At 36.7% G+C, this 20,334-nt stretch overlaps 1 protein-coding gene across 1 annotated transcript in view; it reads right to left on the bottom strand.

Annotated features, from left to right (window-relative positions):
• The window catches only part of LOC101889574 (protein neuralized), a 56,039-nt gene extending 36,166 nt beyond the window's left edge, over nt 1–19,873 (bottom strand). Inside the window, exon 1 of the mRNA XM_005180349.4 lies at nt 19,574–19,873. Within this exon, the coding sequence (XP_005180406.1) occupies nt 19,574–19,598 (25 nt within the window). The 5' untranslated portion in view covers nt 19,599–19,873. The remainder of the gene's footprint in view (nt 1–19,573) is intronic.
• Nucleotides 19,874–20,334: the final 461 nt, after the last annotated feature.

Genomic DNA, 20,334 nt, shown 5'->3' with positions numbered 1-20,334 from the left:
TTTTAGTCTAGTCTTCTATTAGATGGCCTTCTGAATAAAAATATCAAGAGGCCCCCACTGTGCATCGGCATGACATTATTCATAATTTAGCATTGGCTTTCTGGTAAGGGTCGGTGGTGGTGACGTTGTCTTACGTTTTCCTTCTTCTTCATCTCCGTTTTATTAATTGTAATAATGTCGGCTGCTGCCTGCCTCGGATCTTAAATGGAAATGATGCTGATGCATATGCATAAAGCGCATGAACGCAGACCAACAATAGACAGACAGCATCGACAGCAAGTTATTGTTGCCCGGCGTATAACAGCTGTCCCGGAGGCGGCTGGCACAGGATGCTGTATTTTGCGAGCATTGGCGCATTGACACAGGATATGAATTTGTTGAGTGCAAGACAAGACTTGCCATCATCTTTGATAAATTCCTATTTAATATTTTTGGTTTTCCTTCTGGTTTTTGTGAATTGTTGATCCCTAAAAAGGAAAGGACATGGTCTACAAGTTTTAGCGACCAACTTTACTTCATCTTTATCGTGGACAAACAAAGAAAAAGTTAGCAATTTTGCAGCAAGGTAGCTTTTGAGAGTAGTTCCCTTCCTTCTCGAAAAATATAAATTAAGCCATCTGCCAAGCAAAAAGAAAGAAGGACCTTTGACTGATGCCAGGACAACATTTGTTTAGTAATTATTTTCACATTATGTGCATTTAATTAACAATATATGATTGAGCAGGGCAGGGAAGGAGAGGGTCCAGAGGTCCTGCTGAACTTGAACCAGAAGCACGGCATATGTTTTAATCAGGAGCCTAGATTCCACATTTTGATTATCTCATAACTGATTGGCTGCGTCCGTCGTTCGTCCTCGTTGCCAAGACAGGCTCTTATTTTATTTTAAACAAATATTTGGTTTGTCTGCTAGACGTTTCTAAATTTAACACGATATTCATTTCCGCGCATGCGCACATATCCTTCTTCCTTTTTCTCCTCACAGATTTTGTTGTTGTTGTTCTTTGCATGGCAATCAGCTCAAACCAAATCAAATTAAACAACCAGCCATCCAACCATCTGCAGGTCATGAAATTCGATCGGTGGGCTGTTGTTGTTGCTGTTCTAACTGCATTAATGACAATGCATGGTGGTGGTGGTGGTGGAGGTGCCCAAGAAACAGATTTAACATTTTCCAAATGACAAACGAAAGGTGTTACGGGGACTGGCATGTGGAAATATTGATGCATATGATAACATTGTTTCCGAAAGGTAAAGGATTCATCTGTTTTCTTAACTTCCTCTCAGAACATAAAATCATTTATTGTTTTTGGAAGATGTAGCAATGTCCCATTTAAGAAATTGCAATAAATTAGGAGGAAATGTGGATTTAGGGTATTTTTTTTCAAAAATAGTCAAAAGAGAAAAAGCTGAAAATCTAGGAGGCATATTTTATGTAAAGTAGTTTCTCTGCCATAGCTAGGCTAGGATGGGACCCTACGAAAGATTATCTTACATGACCGACTTTTGGAAGGATTCATATAGACTATAAAAACCAGACTAACTGAGAATTTTCTATAGGTTTGTTGAAGGTCAAAAGTGAAAGACCCATTGAAGGTCTTGCATAAAAAAAGGTTCTATTAAATTTCAAATGTCTCCTGAGGTATTTTTATACACAGAAAGCCTCTAAACGTCCAATGGGTCCACAGAAGTCAATCGGGCTGCCATATATATATTGAAGACTGGAGAAAAAAAACCCTGAAAAATTTCTAAGGCAGCAGTTCTTCTATAGGCCTCCTATAGAGGGCAAAACCCCGGAAAATCTCCTATAGAGAGAAGACTGAGTAAAACTCTGAGAAGACCATCTTGTCTTGCCCAGGCTGCCATCTCCACCTAGAAGATTTCCTGGAAGCCATAGGACGCACTTATGATCCTCCATAGACTAAAAATCCCCAAAAGGATTTTTCGGACAGTTAACCTTCTACATGTCTTCTATAGAGGGCAGATACCCGGAAGATCTTCTATAGGCAGAAGATTGACTTAAACACTTTTGTAGAAAAAGCCAGAAAAAAACCCCTGGGGTCATATATAGAACCCCTGAGATTTTTTTCCTTAATAAGGTAGCAGATACATTTAAGGCCTAATGTAGACAGACGGGATCTGAGCGGTCTATAGAAGCCAATAATAACTGAGGGGTCACGTACTACCCTCAAAATATCCCTTGGCAAAAAAAAAATCCGTAGTGCCTTCTGAAGACATTTTATAGGAGTACTCGCTGAAAGAGTTCTTCTGTGGTCAGAGGATCCCCAGAGGGTTTTCTATAAGAGTACGTTGGTAGATTATTAGAGAGAAGGCTCTCTAAGTCATAAATCGACAGATGGTCCCTGAAAGACATCCAGAGAGGAAGACGGCATTCTGTAAACATAAGAACTCTAGAAGGCTTTCCATAGGAAAATACCTTCTATAAACTCATTAAAGGTCTCCTATAGACAAAGGACACCTGAATCGTCTATAGAAAGAAGAAACCCACAGATCCAAAGATAACACTTAGAAGATACGTAATTGCGTTTTTCGGAAGGTGTTCCATAAACGGCAGTAGACCCAGCTTAAGTCTTCCATATACAGAAGGTCTCCTCAGGGTCTGAGATTTACAGAAAACCCACTTAGGTTCTTCTATAGACATTAGAATCCCAGAGGGACATCTTTGGACAGGAAACTAAGTGAATAAGTTTTTATAGGCAAAATGCTCCATGAGGATATTTTATAGATATTTGTCATCATAAAGGTCTTCTATAGATGGAAGATTTGAAAAACCTCTTCTGTGGTCAGAAGATACCATAAAGTGTTTCTATAAGAAAAGGCATCCATCGTTTCTTATAATGAAAGATGGCTTTCTGGGGGTCTTCAATAGATAAATGTCCTCTGAAAGACATATAAATAGGGGAGACGGCTTTTCTATAAACAACATATTTCCAGAAAAACCTCCATAGATGGAGACTCATTAAAGGTCTTATATAGACAGGCGCGCCCTGACTGGTCTATAGAAGCTTCTCCTGTAGACGGAATACCAATTGTATATTTTTCTTCTATAGATAGAAAATTGATCTAATGTCTTCTACGATCAAAAGACTCACTTCAGATTTTCTATAGAAGGAAGGTCTTCTATAAACAGCAGATCTACGACAGGTCTTCCATAGACAAAAGTTTTTCTGTGAATCTTTAGTGATGTCTGAGGGTCTTCTGTAGACAGAAGACTAACTGAAGACGTTTATATGTAGAAGACTTCCTGAGGATATTTTATAAAAAGATACCATTCTTAAGGTTTTTCATAGATGGACGGTCTGAAAAAGGCCTTCTGTGATCAGAAAATGTCCAGAAAAATGTCTATAAGAGAAGGCATCCAAAAAGACCTCAATAGACAGAAGGTTTCTGAGGGTCTACAATTGGGAGATTTCCCCTTGACGGTTTCTATAGAGAGAACCCTATTAATAGTAAAGGAAGTTTGAAGGTTTTAATTAAGAATATGCCCATTGTATTTCTTTTACAATCGGAAGGCCTCACGAGGATCTTCTATAGACAGAATACTGCCTGAGGTCTTCTATAGACCGAAAACTCACTAAAGGTCTTCTATAGACAGAAAACTTGAAATATATTTTACGGACAGACTCTTTGAACCGCAATGTAAGACTTCTATAGAGCTCCCATAGACAGAATGCTCTTTAGGGTCTTTTATAGACCGAAAGTCCCCTAAGGAACTTCTATAGATAACAGAGATTTTCTATATGAGAAAATCTTCTGAGAATATGCAAATCCAGAAGGTTTTTCAATAGACGTAAGGCTTAAAAACTTCAAAAGACTATTTAAGGCAGACCGCCGAAATGTTTTCTATGAAAAGTAGGGCCACTGAAGGCCCTCTATAGAGATACGACTTTCAAAAGGTCGTCCCTAGGCAGACTTTCCCCCTCCTCAAAGTCTTCTATGGAAAATAGACAAAACAAACAACTTCTAGACGGCGTTCTATAGAGAGAGATTCCCTGAAGGACATCTATAGAGGAACAAAAAATCTCCTGAAGGTTTTTAATAGGCAACAGACCCCTAGAAGGACTTTAATCGTTAGCAAAATGTGCATAATCGATATAACCGTTGGGGACCCCAGGTCTTCAGAAATATGTTTCATGACATTTGGTGTCGATCCATCCGCGTCCTTCCGTCTGTATGTCTGACTGGTACATACGTGCTATATCTTAATATTATTATCAAACATAGATATATTTCGGAGATGGGTAATATCGGCCCACACTTTGTGGTACCACTCACACAAATGTTCAAAATTTTCAATTTACTTCATAGAACAAAAACGGATCATCCAATTTTGTTCAAACTTTGTAAATTTCACTATTTTTATAATTGGTAGGTCAGGTGCGAAAAATCGGCCCACTCCATCAAGTACCTCCCCCACAAAGGGTAAACATTTAGAACGATTAGATTGTCTTCGAATTTTGCACATCTCAATATTTCTACCAACCCAAGGTCTGATATGAAGATGAAATATATCGGACCACTTCTTCTGGTACCTCCCCACAAAAGATCAAAGTTGATTCATAGAAAGAGCATCATCCCATGTCATGCAAACTTTGCAAATGTGAAAATGTGTCCTTCTGAGGTTCTCCTGATGATATTTCGCCTACTGACGGACTTCTGAACGTGTGTCGTTGATTGCAGTCCTTCTGCGAGTTTGCTGCCTATTGAAGAAATTCAGCATTTTTTGTCTATGGAAAATCTACCGTAGATTTTTAGAATGTCTTTTGTCTATTTAAAGCCTTCAAGAAGGAATATTCTGAATAGAAGGCCTTATAGAAATCTTTTCCCTCAATATTCATAATTTTTTGTATATATAGAAGACCTTAAAGAGGTATCATCTTGTCTATAAAACTTGCTGTACAAATCTTCGCAGTTGTTTTGTCTACTGATCTTCTTCTGTGGATATTCTCTACAGAAAATCATATAGTGACATGACCTATTGGAGGTCTTTTTTTATAGAAGACATCTCGTGGATCATATATTCATAGAAAATCTTTTGGTGTTATTTAGTTTAAAAATAGATTTCAGTCTTCCTTCTATTGAAGACCTTCTGTTTTATAAAGACTCTCTATAGTTCTACTAGAGTTGAGAAAGCCTTCTATTTATAGAAAATAATCGGCGTATTTCCTACCATCAGAAAACCCTCAGCGGGCATTGTGTCTATAGAAGACCTACAAGAGTCTCCTGTCCTAAAGTGTATCTTTTGCCTTTTGAGTTTTATTTATAGAAGAACTTGTGGTTGTGACAGAATTTCAGGGGGTCTTATGTCTACAGAAGTCCCTTTGAGAAAATTCGCTCTATAAATAACCTTCAGAGTCTTATCTGTTCATAGAATACCCTTAGGAGGTTTTCTGTATTAAAATGACCTTCCGGGGTCAGTTGCCTTTTCAAGAAGTCTCAGGATTTTGTCTTTTTCGTATTTCTACAGAAAACCTCCTGGTTTTCTGTCTACGAAGACCGTCATGGGGTTCTTTTTATCAAAATCCTGTCTAAAGAAGACCTTTAAAAAATGTCTGTGGTGTTATGCTTATAAAAGACCTTCTGAAGTTATTTTTCCCCATAGAATACCTTTTGCAGGTATTCAGTGTATGGAGAGCCTAGGAAAGTTTTCCGTTTTATAGAAGACCTTATCAAGGTTTCCAGTCTACCGAAGACATCAGGATTATTTTTTATGTGGAAGAAGTTCCATTTGAAGGTCTTCGATTAATAGCAGAGGTCGACTGTCCGCAGAAATATGTATCATAATATATTTATATAAACGGACATTGGCAGAGGTATACATCTGTCTGCAAAACCAACTGATACCATTTTTCCACTTTGTCCGCTGTTGGTATTAAATCCCAAGCCCTATGATTCGTAGCTTAACACACCTTTACACTGCGCTTTGGTTACAAACATTAAGGATTTTTCCTAATATTGCATCAACATCAACGAGTCGTCGTATTTAGTTATCGCAAACGTTGGTTTTGTGGTCGGACCCAATCACTCTGTACCCAAGTCACTTATTACTTGGTAATGAGAAAAGTAAGTTATTTTGTTTTGTACTTTTTAAAGAATAACCCAATATTTTCTCCCCATTGGTAATGATGGGTTATTCGGCTCATACAGCTCCCAAGTTCTTGCTGGTGAAAAAAGACTTCCAAAACATCTTCAAACTACAAGAGAGCTTCTACCAAAAGAACTGCATTCTTTTCCAGGTTTGTTCATTGCTACGAATTAATTTCCATTTCGTAGCGGTGTTCTTTATGTTCCAATCGTGGTATGTCGTGCGGCGATTGTAAAATTCCAAAGGTACCACCATCACCAGGAAAGCCAGGATCATTATCGTCAAAACAAGCAATTCATAGTAAAATCGAAAAAGAACAACAAACACAACAACAGCAAAACCACGAAGCGGTGATAAATAATGGAATGGGATTCAAAAAGCGGTAAGCGTCTGACACGTCTGCCGCTTGCCACACGTCCAATCGTTTTAATTCGAAAACAACAACAACAGCAACAAGAATAGCAACAGCAGCGGCTGGCAGACGTCCATATCAATTGCGGTCGCTGATGGGTTACTGGTTTGGTTCCTTTTGCTTTTTGTTGTTGTTTTATTTACAACAAAAACAAATCCAATACTGTGTGATAACAGCAGTTGTTGGCCATCGAACGACCGACTGACTGACTGACTGTCAGAAATTTTAGTCATTTATTTTTGAATCGAAAGGCATCGAAAAATTCCCCCTTCTCCTCCCACCTGGATGGGCCGTGACACTTTTCGTCAATTCCCCCAATAAGAAAGTGAAGACGAGCAGACAGACACATTGCCATTTAAATTTACACCTGGAGTTCCACAAGTCTCCTGTTCGGTTTTTTGCAAATAATCAACTCCACAACAACAACAACAACAATTCAATACCCCTTTAAATAAAACAAATAGAGAAGGAAAAAAAGATGAATCCATAAAACAGATGGAAATACTGATGGGGGTAGGAATGAGTTGCAGAATGCAATGAATAGGGTTAACACCAGCAACAACAACAACATGAATAAATGAATGAAGAAGAATATGAGGATGTTGACAATAAAAGCAAGCAACAACTGGGACAATCTGCATGCTAAAAATTCAAAGAAGTCGGTGTGACTCGGCTGGTTGGCCGGCTGTCTGGCAAAATGTTTGTCTGACTGGTTTCTTTTGTCATTGAATGTCCTTTTATCCTTTGGCGTTTTGCGTGCAAGACTATTGTTGTTGGTATGTCTGTATGTTTCTTGTTGTCTGTGTTTTTCTGCTCCACAGCATATGCAGTTTTGCCAAAAGAAACTAAGAATAAACCACAACAACAAAGGACTTACAGGACACGAGATAGACGAAGTGTGACCAAGGTCTAGAAAGAGGATATTGAGGTATTTGTACTCTCAGCTTTATGACTTATATCATAAAATACGCTCAAAAAATATGCTTTAACGAAATGAGGGGTTTAAACCCCCTATCTCTTTGAAGGAAATTTGTTTTAGAACATTTGGAGGCGATCTAACGCAAATGGAGTAGCCGATTTAGTCTAAACTTGGAAAATCATAGTATTTTTTCCAAACTTAGATTGACGTTGCAGATTGGCAATATCAGACCACTTATTTTCCACTTATTATTTCTGGAAAATTCTCCCCAAAATGCTTTTGTACGCTCGTAAACAATATAATTAGCTGTCACTGGAATAATTTTAACAGCTGTCGGACGAGTGGCTTAGAAATGACGCTTATAGTACATAGAATTCCATTTTTTTTTTCATAAATCCCATTGTACCCAGATATACAAATTAGTCTGAGATTTATAGTGAAATTTTGTCTAAAATATTTCTTCTTTTGAGGACTTCCGCCTAAAACGAATCTATATGTTACTTTCAGACGTCAACTCGAAAAAAGTCGTAGGAAAACACCATTAAATAAGAGAATATGTTCGGGTTTTTATTAATTCACCCCTAATATAAGATTATATGTAACAAAAGCTCGAGGAAGACTTGGCCAAAAAATAGGAAAAATTTTTGAGTTTTTTTTTCTGAACATTGGTGGATTTTTTTTTTTTTTTTTTTTTTTTTTTGACATTGAATAGCGATTTCTTTTCTTTGGTAGCTGTTAGAAAAATTTTATTTTGAATATTTCTAGTTTTGATAAAATTATTCATAAATTATTGGAGATTTTGTTGTTGTTGGAGATTTTTGTACAAATTCACAAAGAGTATGGCTTTAACTCTCAAATACGTTTTTCAATATCCGGATTCATTGCCTTTAGGTAAGATTTAGACTCTTGACATCTTCTAGGACCTATAGTAGAATTTCAGGATAAACAACCTTGTAGGGTAATTAGATTTTGCACGATTTCGTTTAAACGGAATATTCATCCATATTTTAGAAAAAGGACCAAAAAGACCCATAGGTTGACTTGCTTTGGGGGTTAACGTTTTCTACAAAAATATTCTTTGTATTTTAATCTCCAATATTGCCCGGGCCACTATTTATTTTAAATGACCGGATTCTGAGGAATCTTTATCTGAAAATTGGCAAAAGTATTAAAGAGAGGGGACTGTCACCCTCTACTTAGGTTACTTTGCGAGGTAAACAAAACGCCGATACACGTATCTTCCTTTTTATACCCTCCACCATACTATGGAGGGTATATTAATTTTGTCATTCCGTTTGTAACTCCTCGAAATATTCATGTCAGACCCAACAAAGTATATATATTCTTGATCAGCGTAAAATTCTAAGACGATTTAGCCATGTCCGTCTGTCTGTCTGTGTGTCTGTCTGTCTGTCCGTCTGTCTGTCTGTCTGTTGTAATGTCTGTCTGTTGTTGTAATCTTTCGAACAAATTGAGATAGAAGGCTAAAATTTTGCACACATGTATTTTTTTCCCAGTAGGCAGGTTAAGTTCGTAAATGGGCCATGTAGGTCCAAGTTATCATATAGCCCCCATATAACGGTACCTCCCGATATTCGGTATTTTGATGATTTTAGCGACATTATTCACCGGAATTATTTCAAATTTGGCATTTAAAGTTTGTAATGGATGCTACAGCCTAAGACAGAAAATTATCTGTGCAGGTCCACGTCTTCCTGTAGCCCCCATATAACGGTACCCCCCGATATTCGGTATTTTGATAATTTTAGCGATATTGTTGACCGGAATCGTTTCAAATTTGGTATTTGAAGTTCGTAATGGATACTTCATCCAAAGTCAAAGAATGAACCATGTAGGTCCACGTCTTCATATAGCCCCCATATAACGGTACCCCCCCGATATTCGGTATTTTAATGGTTTTAGCGACGTTATTTACAGGGATTGTTTCAAATTTCGTATGTGAAGTTCGTAATGGATACTTCAGCCCATGCCAGAAAATTGTCTGTGCAGGTCCACGTCTTCGTATAGCCCCCATATAACGGTACCCCCCATGTTCGGTATTTTGACGATTTCAGCTACATTATAAACAGATTTTTCTTCAAGTTTCGCATTTAAATATTGTAATAACTTATGGCAAAAGTTGCCTATGCAGGCCCACGTCGTCGTATAAGCATTCGGTATTTTTAAGATTTTAACAGAATTTTTAACGGGTTTTATTTTTTGGAAATTGCCAAATTTGTACCAAATGGTGGAGGGTATTAAAAGTTCGGCCCGGCCGAACTTAGAGCTTTTTTACTTGTTAGCTCTACTTTTATAATCTGCCCGATTTTCCCGTTATTTTTGAAAATAAATGTTTTTGTCGCACAGTGTTTTTATGTATTGGGAGGGAGTGTTTTGAAAGAAATTTGAACAAAACTGCGTGTGGTAGGTCTTCAAAGAATCTACATTAAAGGAGGCCTTTCAAAATATATTTCATTGAAAATCCACGTTTATTTTAGGCCTTCATTAAAACCCATGTTTATGTTAGCCCTTGAAACAATATTCTTTAAAAAAAAATCCACGTTCCTAATGGGTATTTAAAAAATATACCCTCCCCCACAAAAGTTCAAATTTCTGCAAAACAGTCGGTTTTGCCGACAGATGTATGACCCCAGCCAGCTTTGAGTTATGATCCATCTAACTGTTGACCCTTGTTTATTTGCCATATTTGGACAATATCGTCTACTTCCTATACTTTATATGAGATGTGTGATAATCTTGGAAAAATGTGGAAATATGTGTGAGGTACCAGATATAGCGGACCAAAATATTCCACTTTATCTAATGCAGATGAAAATATTGGTATGAGCAAAATTTTAAGATAATAGAACATTTATATCCAACTTTATACGAAATCATAAATTGCGATAAGTTGTATAGAATCACCGATTTGTTTTGCAAGTTATAACAGATATAAAATATTTATTTTTATATATTGGAAATTGTGACACTTTGGAGGTATCAGAAGGGGTTGGCAGTTGTCTATCATATTCACAACAGATTTTACGTTAGCAAAAATGTTCAGATGTGTGAAAATTGAAAAGAGTTGGATGCTTATTTCGTGTTTTATGAGCGTTGTTTTTTTTCAAAATTTTGAACCCTTTGTGGGGGAAGTATCAGAAGGAGTGTGCCATTTTCACAGCATATTTTGTGCTAGTAAAAATAATGGCATGTGTGAAATTTTAAAAGAAGCGGATTTATATTTCGAATTTTATGATTGTTTTGCTTATTCAAAATTTTCACCCTCAACGATCTCTACCGTTTTTATAACAGATCTTATATTAATGGAAATATTGAGATGTACCAAGTCTGGATAGAATTTTATGAGCTTCACCTACCAGAACTTGTGTTGTTAAAACTATTGGGATGTGCGAAACATGAAAATAATTGGGCTCTTATTTCACATTTAATAAGAGTTATACTTATTAGAAATTTTGACTCTCTATGGGGGTTAATTGAACATTATGGAGTTGGCCGATGTCGTCCATTTTCGAACATGACCTAGTATTGACAATAATATTGGGATTTGCAGAGTTTGTACAAAATCGAATGTGGAAATATGTTCTCTCTCTTTATGAGACAAAATATTTTCATTTAACATTTTGTTGGGAAGGGACCACACGGAGTGGATTGATATTGCCCTTCTTCGAACCCCATCTAAGTTTGACAATAATATTACGAAGTACCAAGTTTGGGCCAAATCGAATACTCTCTTCGAGAGCTACCGTGCGCACCAGGCAGGCAGACAGGCGGACAGACACCCCTGAAACGAATTTGGTTCAAAGAGACCTAGAGTCTAAAACCTTTATTTCGATGAGGCACGTTATGGCCGTATAAAATGATACATACCCTCTCCAACTTTACTTTGGCAGCATTCCTCGATATCAGATCAGAGTAATCAAATGGAGATTGGAAGAGAGTTCCATTAGGCAAACAGTCAGCAGAGGGTCATCGCAGGAAGGAGTTCTTTCACCCTAGCATTTGATTAGCGAAATACTTTTGATTTTGACTAGTAAAGTTGTCTGGTTGGAGCCTGGACAATGGTATGTTGTTAACAAGTTAAATAAAACAGTAAATTCGGCTGGGCCGAACTTTGAATACCCTCCACCAATTGGAACAAATTTGGAAATTTTCAAAAAATAAAATCCTTAAAAAATTCTGTTAAAATTTTAAAAATACCGAACATAGTCTACGACGTGGACCTACATAGGCAATCTTTGTCATAATTTACCATATTTAAATTCGAAACTTAAAATAAACGGTGAAGCTAAGATCAAGAATAGATTCAAGAATAGACAATTTCCGGTAGCACCCAATACGGACTTCAAATACGACAACTCAAACAATTTCGGTGGGTATTGTACCTAAAATCGTCAAAATACCGAATATAAGGAGCTACTGATGTATGGGGCCTATACGAAGACCTGGACCTGTATAGACAATTTTCTGTCACTAACTGTAGTTCCCATTACAAACTATAAATACGTAATTTGAAACAATTCTAGTGAATAATGACGCTAAAATCATCAAAATACCGAATATATATATAGGAAGACCTGGACCTGTATGGACAATTTTCTGTCATAGGCTGTAGTATCCATTTCGAACTTCAAATACCAAATTTGAAACAATTCCGTTAAATAATGTCGCTAAAATCATCAAAATACCGAATATCGGGAGATACCGTTATATGGGGGCTATACGAAGACGTGGACCTGCACAGACAATTTTCTGTCATAGGCTGTGGTATCCACTACGAACATCAAATACCAAATTTGAAACAAATCCGGTTAATAATGTCGCTAAAATCCTCAAAATACCGAATATCGGGAGGTACCGTTATAGGGGGGGCTATACGAAGACGTGGACCTGCACAGATAATTTTCTGTCATAGGCTGTAGTATTTACTACGAACATCAAATACCAAATTTGAAACAATTCCGGTTAATATTGTCGCTAAAATCATCAAAATACCGAATATTGGGAGGTACCGTTATATGGGGGCTATATGGACCTACATGGCTCATTTTTTGACTTAGGATCTAATATCCATTACGGACTTTAAATACCAAATTTGAAACGATTCCGGTAAATAATGTCGCTAAAATCATCAAAATACCGAATATCGGGGGGTACCCCTATATGGGGGCTATACGAAGACGTGGACCTGCACAGATAATTTTCTGTCTTAGGCTGTAGTATCCTTTGCGAACTTCAAATGCCAAATTTGAAACAATTCCGTTAATGAATGGCGCTAAAATCATCAAAATACCGAATATCGGGAGGTACCATTATATGGGGGTCATACGAAAACGTGGACCAACTTGGCCCATTCACGAACTTAACCTACCTTCTGGCACAATACACATGTGTGCAAAATTGTAGACTTCTATCTCAATTCGTTCGAAAGATAGCGTGATTACGACAGACAGACGAACTTCGCTAAATCGACTTAGAATTTTACTCTGATCTGATCTTTGTTGGGTCTGACATGAGTATTTCGAGGAGTTACAAACGGAATGACAAAGTTAATATACCCTCCATAGTATGGTGGAGGGTATAAAAAAAAATAATTTCACATATGACCCTAAGACGATATGTAAACTAATCTTAAGAGGTAATCATTGGCAGTCTTCAACAATAATGAAAGATCATCAGCTGTCACGTCCTTCTTACAAAACAGCTGACTCATTTTGGATGCTCTTTTTCCTCGCTGTTAAAATATTTCCATATTGGTATTTTCAAATAACATTTGTCTTGACATTATTGTGAACCCATGATCAGCCGTTTCGCCATCCACCCAGGTCATGCAAATGCAAAATACCAAAAATTCGAATGGTTTCTATTAAGGAAATCTTGCACATGCATTACAAACTAAGGCACAGACAGATAAGAATCATTTGGAAGTAAAAAGACAAGATCCAAACGAAACATATGCTGCTGGGAGGTGGTGGCGGTAAACTAGCGTGTTATCCTCTCAAATTCCCTTATATCTTTTTACATAACTAAACGTAACTAAATGGAAATTGCGTCAGAGTAGTGAGTGGGCAAACACACACACACAGGATTTTTTTAAATGTACAAGGGAAAAATCAACATCCTTGCATATCCTTATACAGCAAGAAAAGTGCAGAAAGGAAGATCGATAAAATAAGAAACAGCCGGTTGGTCGTTGTCTTCGCTTGTCATACACAGGCACACACGCACACAATTACATTTTCCCTATGTCATGGCCTCATCGCCTTTGCTATTGTCTTGCAAGGATAACACAATGAAGGTATTGTGGTTTGACCAAAATCTTAAAACAACATACATCGAAGCCAGGTACTACAAAAGAAATAAGATGGAAATAAATGAGTCTGCAAGAAGAAGAGGTATTTCTCTTTTTTTTTTTTTTTTTGAGAGAAGACTACATTTCAGAAATATCTTCGATCGACGGAATAACATTGAGAGGCCTTCGGAAAATAGCGGACTTCAATTTATAGGAGAACTAGAAAAAGTGGACCTTAGTAGAATGCTCTTATGTGAAGAATGGAACAGTCTAAGAAATTTTTAGGAAAATATCCTTAAAGGATATTTCGGTAAACAAGTTGGAAAGACTCAGATCTGAAATATAAGGATGTGTTTATTATGGAAACATTCTGAATCAGGATTTGCAAACAGGAAGCCTATTACAACTGATTTTAATGAAAAAATTCACTTTTTTAAGTAACATTAGATAAAAAAATTTCCTTTAAGAATGTTTTTACAATTTCCAAATTTTTTTCATACCATAACGATTGGGCCCGTATATGTCATCCTTATAAAATAGTTTTCATGGTCGCTCCTGAGTACCAAATTTGTTTTACATCTAATATATGTATGATTTGTTTCTAAGTTTTTGAAATTTTGTGGGGGAGGTACCAAAAAGAGTGGAACGATATATTCCATTTTTGCGCTGGCTTAAACATAGATGAAAAGAAAAGTAAAGAACTTAAAAATTTTCAAAAAATTCCGAAAAATACCGCTTATATGATGACCTTCATTCAGAGGCTATACGAAGACGTGAGTCAGCATAAATATTTTTTTTGTCATAGGTAGTAGTACCCATTACGAACTTCAACTACGAAATTTGAAACAATTCCGGCGAATAATGTCGCTAAAATTATCAAAATATCCAATAAAGGGAGGTACCGTTATATGGGGTCTTTGCGAAGACATGGACATGCATACGAAATTTTTAGGCATTGGCTATAGAATCCAATACAAACTTCGTATACGAAATTTGAAACAATTCGGGTGAATGGTGTCGCTAATATCATCAAAATACCGAATATTTGGAGGTGCCACTGTATGGGGGCTATACGAAGACGTTGACCTGCACAGACAATTTTCATTCATAGGCTGTAATATTCATTACGATACCGTTATGTGGGGGCTATACGAAGACATGGATCCGCATAGATAATTTCTTCAACTTCGAAATTTGAAACAATTCCGGCAAATAATGTCGCTAAAATCATCCAAATACCCAATAAAGGGAGGTACCGTTATATGGGGGCTATACGAAGATGGGGACCTGCATACGAAATTTTTAGGCATAGAACCCATTACAAACTTCGAATATAATGTCTCTAAAATCGAAAAATGTCTCTAAAATCATCAAAATACCCAATAAAGGCAGGTACCGATATATGGGCCTATACGACGACGTGGACCTGCACACGAAATTTTTAGGCATAGGCTATAGTATCCATTACGAACATCGAATACGAAGTTTGAAACAATTCAGGTAAATGATGTCGCTAAAATTTTCAAAATACCGAATATCGGGAGGTACTATTATATGGGGGCCACACAAAAACGTGAACCGACATGGCCCATTTACGAACTTAACCTGCCTTCTGGCAAAATACACATGTGTGCAAAATTGTAGACTTCTATCTCAATTCGTTCGAAGGTAGCGTGATTATAACAGGCAGACGGACAGACAAACAGACGGACATCACTAAATCTTCTTTGAATTTTATGCTGCTCGAGAATATATATACTTTGTAGGGTCTATCATGAATATTTCGAAGAGTTACAAACGGATAGTCAAAGCTAATATGCACTCCATAGCATGGTGGAGGATATAACAAATTGGCCGCTGATTTCAAATTTTAAAGCTTAAAATCATTCAAAATATTGATTTCTTGTGAGGGAGGTACATGAATATAAATAACAATATCGGGCACTCCCTTCGATAAATATAAAATTTTATTTTTTTTTTTTTTTTGAAAAATTTTGGAGGTTTGTGGCTGGGGTTGGGTTACCGGAAAGAGTGGGCCTATGTAAAAATATTAGGAAGAGCTAAGTTTGATGAGTATCGGTTTCTCACTTTTTCGATATTTATTATTCAAAATGTTGAACTTTTTGAGAGGGAGGTACAAGAAGGTATTTGTCGATATTGTCAATTTCGGCATCTGACGAAAGTCTTATTTTAAGATTACGATATTTTAAAAATGTAGACTATATCGGGTATTCCCATCGTTAATAATAAAATTTTTTAATTTTCGGAATATCTTGATCGTTTGTAGTGGAGGTACCAGAAGCGGTAGAACGATCGAAGTACTTTTGTTAAAATTATTACGATACATGATGGTTGGAGCTAATTGCCTTACTATTATCGTGTCCATTGATAGAGAGACATGGCTAGATCGACGGCAAATGTCTTCGAGCGAATTTTATCCAAAGAGACCTAGGATCTGAAACCATTATTTTGATGAGGCAAATTTTGGCGAAATCAACTTATGTAGTCATAAGGGTGATGGTATAATTTAAGTCGAGCAATACAATTTTATTGAAACTATTCTAAAACACTGATCCACTTTCGGAGAAAGCAAGAAACATAGCATTATCCGGCTCTTCAGGTTATTTTTCCATCTTCCCAATATATCCTCCCATATTATAAAAAAGATCGGAATGAAGTAGTTTTTCCCCTCCCCTATAGAGCAAGAAAAATATTGCTTATGTCCTTTCTCCATTTTAAAGAAACGATTCGTAAATAACGTACATGGACATTAAGGATAAAACACATCGAACGGAGCCAGGCCAAATGCTGGATTACACCTAAGTAACCAACACTAATTACAAATCAAACAACCCTCCTTATGCTCAAGTGGAAATATATTTCAATTTCCAAATGATAGAATAAAGAAAGCACATGGCTGCCAAACAAACACAACGCAAGTAAAAATGTGTAGTCGAAAGAAAACCCAAACGAATGGTGCAGCATCTCCTAGAATATCCTAACTAACGGAGCAAAATGTATTTCCCCCAAAATCCAAGTAACAAAGTCTGGTGCGATAAGAAATCGAAGAACGTTGAAAGGAATGAATTCTTTAATTGTTTGCGTAGTTTCCAAGGAAAGCATTGTGATTTTGATTTTCCATTGGTACATGTGGTATTTCGAAAAAAATACGCATGGTTATGATCGAAGTATTTGTGTGTATGTGTGTGCATTTCATCCCTCTTTCGATATTGTATCCTTGCAATTGCATTGTTGTCCTCATCACATGTTGTTTGTGTGGGCCCGAACGGAACACATGCCGTTGGTGCAGGGAAGATGAGATGAGTTAGTTTCGGTCATTGTAAGGACATTTGGTTTGTGGCATTTTACCTGTGCCAAGGTGGCGAGTGGCAGCATTACATTTTACCTGTATCCTATTTTTGAGGGAAAAAATCGCCAGAGAATTTCTCAATGCTTATTGGGGGTTTCTATCAATTTAAAAATTTGAAGGTGGTGCACAGCAGCATCACTGGCTGACTATTACTCCATGGCATTCTGTGCCAAAACTGAAAAAAAAAACACCAAAACCTTGAGTAATTTTGTTATTGTCCAAAGGTTAGGTGTGTGTATGTAAGCGGAATAGTCAAGGTCCCGCTGTTTTGTGTAAAATCTATTTCTATAAATTAAATAATTTTTATAACCGATACATTTTTCCCTTTTGTGGAATTCTTTTTCTACCTCCCTGTCTATGTGTCTATTTAGTTTTAGATAGATGGAGGTTATCCTTTTTCCACAATGTTCCATTTCTATTCAATTTCCAAGATATAGACAAGAAATTGTAACAGGTATTTGAATTTTAGTAGACAATTCTAAAGAGACATTTTTTTTGGCCAAAATCGAAACAAGTGTTCTTTTGTATCCTTAAAGAAAGGGGCTACCACAGAGGTATTAATTAAAATACCCCCTAATTTCTATTATTGAAATAAAAAGGAAAGAAATGTGGGTTAGGCCGTTACATGGGGCCAATCTATAGACGATTTTGTACTTCAAGGATTGTCATCTAACAAATTTTCTAAAGTACCAAATTTGAAACAATTTCGTGGGTAAATGTGAATAGGATTATCAAAATACCGAATTAGGCGGGTATCGTTATATGTGCGCTATACGAAAACGTGAAACTAAATATTCAATGTTCTGCCTACAAATACCAATTTTAAGACATATCCGAAAAAAAAGTGGCAAAAACCATTATAAAACCGATTATCAGGAGGTACCGTTGTAGGGGGGCTATACAAAACCATGGACCGAAATATCTAACTTTCAACACAACATATCCTAGACAAAAATTCAATTTTCTGCCAAAGTTTGAAGCTCTACGTCAAATAATGTGGATAGTACCGGTATTTCAACTGACGAACAACCACTTAGAATTTATGCGGGGGTTCTACGACGAATATTTAAGGATGTTACAAACAGAACGACAAAGTTAATATACCCTCCTTTCCAATTTGGAGAAAAAATAAATGTTGTAAAAGTTACAAACATGGCTCTACGGAAATTCTGGATCTGATTTTTATTGGCGAAGACCCTTTTGATCATCACCGGTATCTAAGAATATTGGAGTGAATTGATAGTGAAAACCAAAACCACTAAATATTTCATATTTAATGTTATATTGAGAGGAGTTATTCTATGAATTGGTTGGCCGAACTCTACAAAATATCGAACGATTGTGAACTTACATTCACAATTTTTGGGAGGCGTTGAGCTACGTTGAGCATAGTTAACATGCTCAACAACCATATGTCTATCGTGCGGGCAGGCAGATAGCACGGTGTCTGCATCCTTGCAATTGGCCTTCCAAGCCACAGCCGAAGACATGTGCTACAGGCTTTTAAAGCAGCTTGAACCATAACTAAATTAGATGAACAACCAAAAATACATAACATTCCGAAAAATGCCTGAAATCTTCATTCGAATTGAGAGTACGGTTCATATAATTTAGTGTTTGTAGATCAATTTTGGCATACGTTTTCTTTTCAACATTTTGACCATTAACTCAAGAATAAATGCTTCAGTGTTGTCTTCCAAGGGGTCAATTGGATCGGGCTCGGCTGTATATACTAAATCCGGTAAATCGCACAATCTGGGCGGCCAATTGATAGGTCCCGAAAGTGAAAAAAAATATTCGCCGAACTCGAACAAATTTGGAGTATTCCCCAATTAACTAAACATCATATTACTCTCTATTACAGGGAGAGAGAGAGACTGACAGCTTTGCAATATTTGCTGACTGCTACCAATATCATGATTACGAAAGTGAAAAATGTGATTAATTATTTGATAAAATAACATAATCATCGACATATATCTCTTATGCCCACCATTCACGTCTTAAAATTTTTGAGTTTCACATTCATTTCCAAAAAGTTTTACTGCAATCCCCCTTCAATTTCCCAATTAGAACTGCGTTCAGCTGTGACACAAACAAATAAATCCCCTTTGTTTCTCCTATTTACTGCACCGATGTGGCAACATCATTTTCTTTGGCATCAAAAATTTTCTCACGTTACAATAACAAAGTGCAGCAACAACAAAAATAATAACAACACACATACACCTCCCACCCTCGACACACAAACAAGCAGCCAACCAAACCAACCAACAACTGCGGAAGGTAGGTGATGGCATGCACAATTATGCCGCAAATATACTATTGAATGAGTTGAGTGAGGCACAGTCAAGGAGACAAAAATTGCCAATAAGATTATTAACATTTTATAAAGTTTTCCAACTTGAAGGGAGTTTCTTAAATTGTTGATCGACAATTCTTTTGGACACAAAACTTACCTATTTTACTGCCTGATGCTCCCATATTACTTCGTTATAGGTTTTTTGAGGGTCAGCAGCCAGCAGAGCACCAGCTGAACAAGAAGGAAAAATACCAACCAGCACCAAATATTTCACTCTTTAAAACTTATTAACTAATTTGACACTTTTTACAGACGCAGCATTTTAATTCACTTCAGTTTTTTGCACTTTCCTGCGTTTGAATTATTTTATCGAATTTTTTATTTCATGAGAATATTTTATCATATTTTTTTTCTGTCGATAAAACAACAAAATTCACACAACAATTCATTCACACATGTAGGGATTTCTTTCAAAACACCATACACGATAGGAGTGAGAGACAGTTGGGAAAAGGTACAAGTTGTACAGTATTTGGTACAGGGGGAGGGAAGTTTTCTTCAACAAAGATAACATTGGGAGCGATGGCTAAAATTGTGTTATCGATAACAAAGAAATTGAAACTAACACAACCCGTCGTCTAGAGATGTCGTTTTTCTTGTTTATATCAGTTCACTTGACATTGCTTTTGTTAATGAGGGCAGGAAAAGGAATTTGTTCTTTTGACATTTGAATCTGGAATTTCGTTAATGCGGTGCATATACTAAAGTTGGGAAAACATAAAACGTTTTTCTGGCCGGCTAATAGTTTTGCAATTTCGAAAAAATTGCAAAAATTGTAGATTATTGCAGGATTTGGAACAGAGCACACGTATGTATGCAGGCAGATCAGTGATGGAAAACTATTTTCTCTACAGTTTA

The sequence above is a fragment of the Musca domestica genome, unplaced genomic scaffold (assembly GCF_030504385.1).
Source record: "Musca domestica strain aabys unplaced genomic scaffold, Musca_domestica.polishedcontigs.V.1.1 24, whole genome shotgun sequence".
In the NCBI taxonomy this organism is placed as follows: domain Eukaryota; kingdom Metazoa; phylum Arthropoda; class Insecta; order Diptera; family Muscidae; genus Musca; species Musca domestica.
The sequence above is the reverse complement of the archived record's forward strand: the minus strand, read 5'-3'. Positions and strand labels throughout refer to the sequence as shown.